The sequence below is a fragment of the Cebus imitator genome, unplaced genomic scaffold (genome assembly GCF_001604975.1).
Source record: "Cebus imitator isolate Cc_AM_T3 unplaced genomic scaffold, Cebus_imitator-1.0 Scaffold53, whole genome shotgun sequence".
NCBI classification, from domain to species: Eukaryota; Metazoa; Chordata; class Mammalia; order Primates; family Cebidae; genus Cebus; species Cebus imitator.
The window spans coordinates 2,238,483-2,247,783 of record NW_016107368.1 but is presented as its reverse complement, the minus strand read 5'-3'; the positions used below and the strand labels follow the sequence as shown (position 1 = coordinate 2,247,783).

General features: G+C 38.2%; 1 protein-coding gene and 1 non-coding gene across 2 annotated transcripts in view; both read right to left on the bottom strand.

Annotated features, from left to right (window-relative positions):
* Positions 1 to 9,301, bottom strand: part of STAG1 (stromal antigen 1) — a 410,571-nt gene that overhangs the window by 109,988 nt on the left and 291,282 nt on the right. The window contains exon 16 of the mRNA XM_017528196.1: positions 5,801 to 5,904. Within this exon, the coding sequence (XP_017383685.1) occupies positions 5,801 to 5,904 (104 nt within the window). The remainder of the gene's footprint in view (positions 1 to 5,800; positions 5,905 to 9,301) is intronic.
* Positions 1,740 to 1,846, bottom strand: LOC119471247. Its single transcript, XR_005200277.1, has one exon. It is a non-coding gene; the product is annotated as a U6 spliceosomal RNA (small nuclear RNA).

The following is a 9,301-nucleotide window of genomic DNA, read 5'->3' as shown; positions in this document are numbered from 1 at the left end:
AAAAAAAAAAAAAAAAAAGCCACAAAGGATACTCATTAGTAAGGAAGAGAAGTGAGCACCAGAATTTAAAGCAGGAAGAAGAAAAAATAGGCTAATATACTCATGTGTACAAATGAAGCTGGGTGTGTAATCAGGACTGCTCTTATTTGTAAAGCTGCTAACCCTCAAGCCTTGAAGTGAAAAGATAAACACCAGATGCCAGTCTTTTTTTCTGCCAGTAATGTGTAATAAGAAGGCCTGGACAACAAAAGCCCCTTTTCTGGATTGGTTTCCACTGAGGCTTTGTCCCTGAAGCCAGGAAGTATCTTGCCAATAAGGGATTACCTTTTAAAGTTCTTCTGATAACGGACAATGCCCCTGAACAACCGGAACCCCTTAAGTTCAACACCACAGGCATCAAAATGGTCTACTTGCTCCTAAACACAGTATCTCTAAATCAGCCTACAGATCAGGGGTTCATAGAAACTTTAAGGCTCATTAAACATAGTACTCAATAGAAAGGACTGTCAACACTATCAAAGAGAACCCTGATAGAACATCATAAAAGTCTGGAAGGATTACACCACTGAAAATGCCATTGTTGTTATAAAGTCATCAAGCCCTCCATAATAAACACTTATTGGAGAAAACTGTGCCCAGCTGCTGTGTATGATTTCTCAGGATTTATGACAGAACCAATCAAGAAAACCATCAAAGAAATTGTGGCTACAGTAGAAAATGTGGGGAATGAAGGACTTCAAGATATAGATCTTAGAGAAATTAGCAAATAGATACCAGCCAGGAATGGTGGCTCACATCTGTAATCCCAGCAGTCTGGGAGGCTGAGGTGGGAGGACCACCTAAGGTCAGGAGTTCAAGACCAGCATGGCCAACATGGCTAAACCCTGTTTCTACTGAAAATACAAAAATTAGCCGAGTGTGGTGGCAGGCACCTGTAATCCCAGCTACATGGGAGGCTGAGGCAGGAGAATTGCTTGAACCCGGGAGGCAGAGGTTGCAGTGAGCCCTCCCCTGCACTCTAGCCTCAACAACAAGAGTGAAACTCTGCCTCAAAAACGAAAACAAAACAAAACAAAAAACACCACATCAGAGGAGTTAATAGAGAATGACTTAATGGGGATGAGGGCTTCTCAACTGGTGCCAGATGATGAGGAAGAAAATGCTGAGGAAGGGGTGCCTGAATTAACATTAGATGATCTGGTAGAGGAGTTCCAATTATTCAAGATGGCTTTTGCTTCTTTGGTGACACAGACCCTTGTATTACATGGGCACTGAAATTAAAGCAAATAGTGAAAGGAAGATTGGTATGACACAGAAACATTTTTAGAGAAACGAAAAAGCAAAAAGTCAGAAAGAGATTACAATGTATTTCTGTAAAATTACAGTGAGTGCGCCTGCCTCTCCATCTCCTCCGTCTCTTGCACCTCTGCCGCTGGAGACAGCGAGACAAAACCCTCCTCTTCCTCCTCCTCAGTGTACTCAGTGTCAAGGATGAAAACTTTTATGTTGATCCATTTAACAAACAGTAAATATATTTTTCTTTCTTATGATTTTCTTAGTAATTTTTTTCTCCTCTAGCTTACTTTATTGTAAGAATATAGTGTATAATATATATTACATACAAAATGTTAATCTATTGTTTGTGTTAACAGCTTTAAGGCTTCTGGTACTTTAGGCTATTAGTAGGCTATAGTAGTTATGTTCTGGGGGAATCAAAAGTTACATGTACATTTTTTTAAGAATTCATAAAATGTTTCATAAATTTGCATGTCATCCTTGCACAGGGGCCATGCCAGTTATCTCTGTGTCATTCCAAATTCAGTATATTTGCTGCCGAAGTGAGCACACGTGGATTTCTCACTATACAAGTCAGTGCCACTAACCCCGGCAAAGTTCAAGGGTAAACTGTATATAATTTCACCCTTAAATATTTCAGCATATGTCTCTAACAGATGAGGACCACTAAAATTCCTCACAAAATGTTTTTTATTTATAAGTATGAATGATTATCATAGGGATTAATATACATTTTTAACTTATAATTGACTTCACATTGATAATGATAATAAAACATAGTAATTTTTCCCCAATATAGTTCCATATCTTCTTCCCTTCTGTGTTACCCTTGTCACATATATGTTATAGTTCCATATCTTCTTCCCTTCTGTGTTACCCTTGTCACATATATGTTATAATTATGTTATAATTATATAATTATTGATTTAAATCAGGAGTATACAACTTTTTGGCTTCCCTGGGCCACAAGGAAGAATAATTGTCTTGGACCACACATAAAATACACTAACACTAACAATAGCTAAAGAGCTTTAAAAAACAGCAAAAATATCTCATAATGTTTTAAGAAAGTTTACAAATTTGTGTTGGGCTGCATTCAAAGCTGTCCTGGGCCACATACAGCCTGCGGGCCACAGGTTGGACAAGCTTGATTTAAATAATTTCATGTTCTTTTAAAGAAATTAAGGAAATACACACACACACACACACACACACACACACACACACACACACACACACAGTCTTTTATATCCACTCAAATCCTTAACATTTCAGATTTGTGCTCTTCATTCCTTTTTTTTACTTTTTTGAGATGGAATCTCGCTCTGTCACCCAGGCTGGAGTGCAGTGGCATGATCTCGGCTCACTGAAACTTCTGCCTCCGGGGTTCACCAATTCTCCTGCCACAGCCTTCCAAGTAGCTGGGATTACAGGCATGCGCTACCATACCCAGCTAATTTTTGTATTTTTAGTAGAGACAGGGTTTTGCCACATTGGGCAGGTTGGTCTTGAACTCCTGACCTTAGGTAATCCACCTGCCTTGGCCTCCCAAAGTGCTAGTATTACAGGCGTGAGTTACTGTGGCTGGCCCATTCCTTCTTCTTTCTTTCTTCATTCCTTCTTGTGGATTCGTTTTATCACCTTGTGTTATTACCTATGGCTTGAAGAACTTCTTTTTTTTCTTCGAGATGGAGTCTTGCTCTTTTGCCTAGCTGGAGTGTAGTGGCATCATCTCGGTTCACAACCTCCACCTCCTGTGTTCAAGTGATTCTTTTGCCTCAGCCTCCTGAGTAGCTGGGACTACAGGTGTGTGCCACCATGCCTGGCTAATTTTTGGATTTTAGTAGAGACAGGGTTCCACTATGTTGGCCAGGCTGGTTCAAAACTCCTGAGCTTGTGATCCACCTGATTCTGCCTCCGAAAGTGCTGGGATTACAGACATGAGCCACTGTACCCGGCTGAAGGACATCTTTTAATATTTCTGGTATGGCAGATCTAGCAACAGATTCTCCAAATTTTTCTTTTTTGTTTCTCTGGTAATTGTTTTTCATAACTTCATCTTTGGAAGATAATCTTATTGGATTTATAATTCTTGGTTGGCTACTTTTGTTGACTTTTACTGAATATGTCATTCCATTGTCTTCTGGCCTCCACTGTTTCTGGTAAGAAGTCAATTGTTAATCCCATTGCTATTGCCCTCTACATTAGTTTCTCTCTTGTTGCTGTCAAGATTTTTGTCTTTGTCTTTCAACAATTTGACTATGTTGTGTCTACTATGGGTGGAACTTCTGGTTTATTTGGGTTTTGCTAAACTTCTTGAATCTGTAAATTCTCTCTCATCAAATTTGGGAGGTTTTCAGTGATTATTTCTTCAAATATTTTTTTCTGCCTCTATCCCTCTTCTTTCCTTCTGGGACTCCTGATACACATATTTTGGAGCATTTGATGGTGATCCACCCATTTTTGTGGCCCTGACAATATTTCTTCAATGTTTCTTCTTCTCCATTCTTCAAAATGGATTTCTATTAATCTTCATATTCATTGTTTCGTTCATCATCTTAAATCTGCTAATCAACATCTAGTGAATTTTAAATTTCTGCATTGTACGCCTCACCAGAAATTCCATTTGGATTTTCATCATTAAGATTCTCTACTTCTTGTTTTCATATTTTCCTGTAATTATTTAAACATATTTATCAAAAGGCTTCTGAAGTCTCTGCCTACTAAATCCAACACATGGGCCTACTGAGAAGCCATTTCTATTGTCTGCTTTTCTTCCTGAGTATGGTCGCATTTTGCTGTGTCTTTGCATGGTTGTAATTTTTGTTGAAAGTAGACATTTTTGGATAATACAGTAACCATGGATTTTAACTTGACTTTTTTTTTTTTTTGAGACAGAGTCTTGCTCTGTTGCCCAGGCTAAAGTGTAATGGCATGATCTCGGCTCCCTACAAGCTCCGCCTTCTGGGTTCGAGTGATTCTCTTGCTTCGGCCTCCTGAGTAGCTGGGACTACAAGCACATGCCAACCTGCCCAGCTAATTTTTGTATTTTTAGTAGAGATATGGTTTCACTGTGTTGGCCAGGTTGGTTTCAAACTCCTGACTTCAAGTGATCTCCCAACCTGGCCTCCCAAGTGCTAGGATTACAGGAATGAGCCACTATGCCTGGAAAATTGCAATTGTTAACTATAGATTTTAATTTTTTTTAATTATAAAAGTTTCCATTTTTTTTAAAAGAGAATCTTCAATGCAAACTGTATATATAATCTGCTTCCCCCATAGTATGTTACTTCTGTTATCTCTGCTCAGAATTTTTATTCTTACTTTTGTTTTTTAACCTGTCTTCCTAGAAGTCCTTATTGCGTTTCAATAGATTAGGAGTCAACGAATCATTTGGGCAGAGGCTGTGTTCAAATATTGCAATATTTGTGGCTTCAATAAGGCTTCCTCCCCTCTGAGAAATGATCTGTTGTTGGTTAGGGAGCACATTCAAATTCACTCAGTTCTTAGATTTCGCTTGACTTTTACTTTCCATTAATTTCTCTAAGGTTTCCCGAGAAGCCATTTCTATTGCAAAGGATGTACAGAGAGCACAACTAATCCTTTTACAGCTTTCTCATTTTTAAGATTTTTCAGTTAAATTTTCGGCTGGTCCAGTACTCTTACCACGACCCTAGATGATTCAAACTGTAGGTTTTCCCTGTTTGTTTCTACCAAATTCACCACTTCCAATTAACAAAAGCTGTGGGCTTTTATTATTTGTCCATGTTAAATCCATTCTAACAGTAAAGCTTCCGGTTTTTGAAGCCAGTGTCACTCTGGTAACAAACTACAGATCTTACTGACCATGCATGTGGGTACATGTATATTGGCAAGAAGGCCACAGACTTCTGCTTTTACCTGAAGCTCTATCACTTTTTCAGGAAAAAATATTTCTCAATGTGTTTTTTATCTTTGGGGAATTTCCAGAGCCCTGATGTAATGTTTTTGATAACACATTCCAGTTTTATAGCTGCTCTTTGCAGAAGGATTGGCCTTTCTCTTCAAATCAACAGAGACAGGAGTCTCTCCATCTATGATTACCTCAACTCATCTTTAATATATATACCTGTATTATTAGTGCCATATTACAGATAAAGAAACTAAGGCACACACAAAAATCATTCATCTATCTAAAGATTATATAGCTGCTAAGTAGAAGAACTTGCAAACTAGGCATTTTGCCTCCAGAGCCTTTATGTACTTTTAATAGATATAAAAATATTTAAAATACCATGTAAGTACAATAACAGAAGCAGATACAGGTGCTATGGTAGCATACAGGAAAGAATCTATTTTTGGAACCTGAGTATAGCAGACAGGATACAAAGATGAAGCACCACAGTCCATCATTTATAAAAATACCATGTTTTTTGGGATATAAATATCAGTAAAATTTCCAAATATTTAAGACAGTTAATTGCATTAAAAGCCTTTTCGTAGATTTCTCACTAATGCAACTTACTCTCTTGCCGGTACCCCTTCCCACTGGAGGATGTGCCTCAGCAGCTTGTCGAATTGTACAAACCATTAGCTCTATAAGAGCACTCTCCTGACGATCAGACATTGCTAAGGTGAAATAAAATACATGAGCATGAGTAGACAGTTTTACAATAATCATGTATTAAAAATGAACACATTATTAAAAAACAAAGTATTCTATTACTGCTTAAAGGCTAAAGTTAAGCTCTGTACTTTGCTCTTTTTTTTTTTTTTTTAAAAAACAAAAGTAATATGTGCATCCCGTCCTAAGTCAAACAGGAAAGAGATACAAAGTAAAGAATTAGAGGATAACTCTGGTCTCTTCTAATGCTACCTTTCTGAGTTAGGCAATACTAAAATTTTGGGTTTCCTTCCACATAATTTCAAAACTCATATAATAGGATTTTTCTTTTTTGTTTAATAAAAAAGACTATGCCATATGTTTTAAAAAACTTAACAGACTTAATACTTTTCAAGTCAACACACACATAAAATAATTATCTTAATAAATTACTATATAATGCATGTATCTTGATTTAGTCCGTCTTCTACTTAAGGTCATTCAAACAATTCCCTGATTTTTGACACTGAACAATGCTGCAATAAACATCATTAATAGCTATATATTTATGTAACTGATATTTATTTCTGTACAATAAATTCTCCAAAGAAAAAATATGGATTCAAAGGGCAAGATCTTGATATTGACACATCATAAGACCATTTATTATAATTTATGCCCCAACTGCAATGTTATGAATGTTTGGTTCCTTATATCCCTGTCAGCATTAGATGCTATAAAATGTTTTAATTTTTGCCAGTCCAATGGTTGAAAAGGGCTATTTGGTTATTATTTTGCTCCTTCTTACCTATTAATTAGTTGTAGTATATATTTTTCCCTCTAAGATTTGTCTATGTTTATTTTTCGCCCATTTTTGTGCTACTATTCACCTTTCTTATGAATTTGTGAACTCTTGTATGGCAGGGGTAGTACTTTTTATCTTTACAATGATGCAAGTATTTTCACCCAGTTTGTCACTTGTTGTCAGACTCTTCATGGTATTTTTTGTCAGACAGAAATTGTTAGTTTTTACAAAGTCAAATCTGTCTCCTTTCATTTTATAGCTTCCAGGTTTCTTGTACTGCCTGCAAAGATCTCTCTGTCCTGGAGATTACACTAATAAGTTCTTCATTTTCTTCTAATTTCTTTCTCTCACTTTTGCTGTCTAGTGTGCTTGCTTGCTCTTTTGCTCTTCCTTCCTTTGACTTTTTCTGTCTCTCCTGCTTGCTCACTTTTGTATTTTTAAGCTATTTGGCATTTATTTCTGCTGACAGTAGGTGGGCCTGTTTATTCCCACAAAATAGCCAGTTTGTCTCCACCACTGTTAAACCAGATTTCCCTTTTCAATTTAAATGTCATTTTTAAACAGTTTTCAGGCTCTCATATATCCCTTAGACCTATTTTTGGATTATTTATATAGTTTCACTAATCTATTTGTATATTTTTGTGAAAATGCTTTACTGCTTTCATTATACTAGACTTAAGGTGTACTTTGTTATAATATGTAACTTAATTCAACCAACTTGAATATATAAGCAAGTTTCTCTTATCTAGTCCTTTTTCTAAAATTTTGTGTAATTTCTATAATGCTAATAGCAAATAATTTATTAAAATTTTTCTATGTCTAAAGCACTATCATAAGTGGCTTATATGTAATAACTTGTTTTATTGACAAAACAATTCCAAGAGATAGAAATTAATATCCTCACTTTACAGACAGGGAGAATGAGGCACGGAGAGATGGGCTTAGCTAGCAACAGAGTTAATATATGAACCCAGGTAGTTTGACTCCAGAGTCAGTTCTCTTAAGCATGAGGCTATACTGTCTTTTCAACATAAGCTTAAAATATTATATAAACATTAAAATCATTCTGCTTAGTTCCTATTCCCACCATGCCTTCCAGAATTCTGTCAAACCCACTGGAAATATGACTAGTACCATAAAAAAAATTATAACCTTTTCAGCTGGAAATATAATATAGCTTTTCACTTTTGGGATTTTAAGTCATTTAATTAAAACTATGGTTTCCTTCACATAGATTCCATATGTTCCTGAATTCATACTTTTATTTTTTTGAGACACAGTCTCACTCTGTTGCCCAGACTGGAGTGCAGTGGTGCGACCTCCACTCACTACAACTTCCGCCTCCCAGGTTCAAGGGATTCTCCTGTCTCAGTCTCCCAAGTAGATGGGATTACAGGCATGCACCACCATGCCCAGCTAATTTTTGTATTTTTTTTTTTTTCCGTAGGGACGAGGTTTCAACATATTGGCCAGGCTGGTCTTGAACTCCTGACCTCAGGTGATCCATCCACGTTGGTCTCCCAAAGCATTGAGATTACAGGCGTGAGCCACCGCACCCGGCCTGAATTGATTCTTACATTGTTTTTTGTTTCTTTTGAGATGGAATCTCACTCTGTCGCCTAGGCTGAAGTGCAGTGGTGCGATCTTGGCTCACTGCCACCTCTTCTGCCCGGGTTCACTCAACTCTCCTGCCTCAGCCTCCTGAGTAGCTGGGATTACGGGCGCCTGTCACTGCACCCGGGTAATTTTTGTAGTTTTAGGAGAGATCAGTTTTCACTATCTTGGCCAGGCTGGTCTTGAACTCCTGACCTCGTGATCCAACCACCCTGGCCTCCCAAAGTGTTGGGATTACAGGTGTGAGCCACTGTGCCTAGCTTTTTTTCTTTTTTTTCTTGAGACAGTTTTACTCTGTCACCCAGGCTAGGGTGCAGTAGCGTGATCTCAGCTCATTGCAATCTCTGCCTCTCAGGTTCAAGTGATTCTCCTGCCTCAGCCTCCCAGGTAGCTGGGATTACAGGGTGCCCCCTTGCCTGGCTAATTTTTGAATTTTTAGTAGAGTTAGGGTTTCACCTTGATGGCTAGCCTGGTCTCAAACTCCTGACCTCAAGTGATCCACCTGCCTTGGCCTCCCAAAGTGCTGGGATTCCAAGCATGAGTCATTGCACCTGGCCTAATTCATTCTTATGTATTTTTAAAGTCATATATATACAGACAGTGCTCGACTTACAACCACGATTGGTTCCGACAGACCGGTCGTAACACGATTTGGTCGTAAGTTGAGTAGGCTATATGCACGCGGAGATGGTAGTGCTGCCGGAAGCTGGTCTGCACTGTCGTACGCCCAGCTGGGCAACGTTTGCGCTGCCAGACGTGGTGCAGTCGTGGCTAGCAATTGTGGTCGTAAAGTCGAATGGTCGTAAGTTGCATAGGTCGTAAGTCAATCAATGCCTGTACACTTTTTTGAGATGGAGTCTCATTCTGTCACACAGGCTGAAGTACAGTGGCGTGATCTGGGCTCACTGTAACCTCTGTCTCCTAGGTTCAAGTGATTCTCCTGCCTCAGCTTCCTGAGTAGCTGGGATTACAGGCATGTGCCACCACACCCAATTAATTTTTGG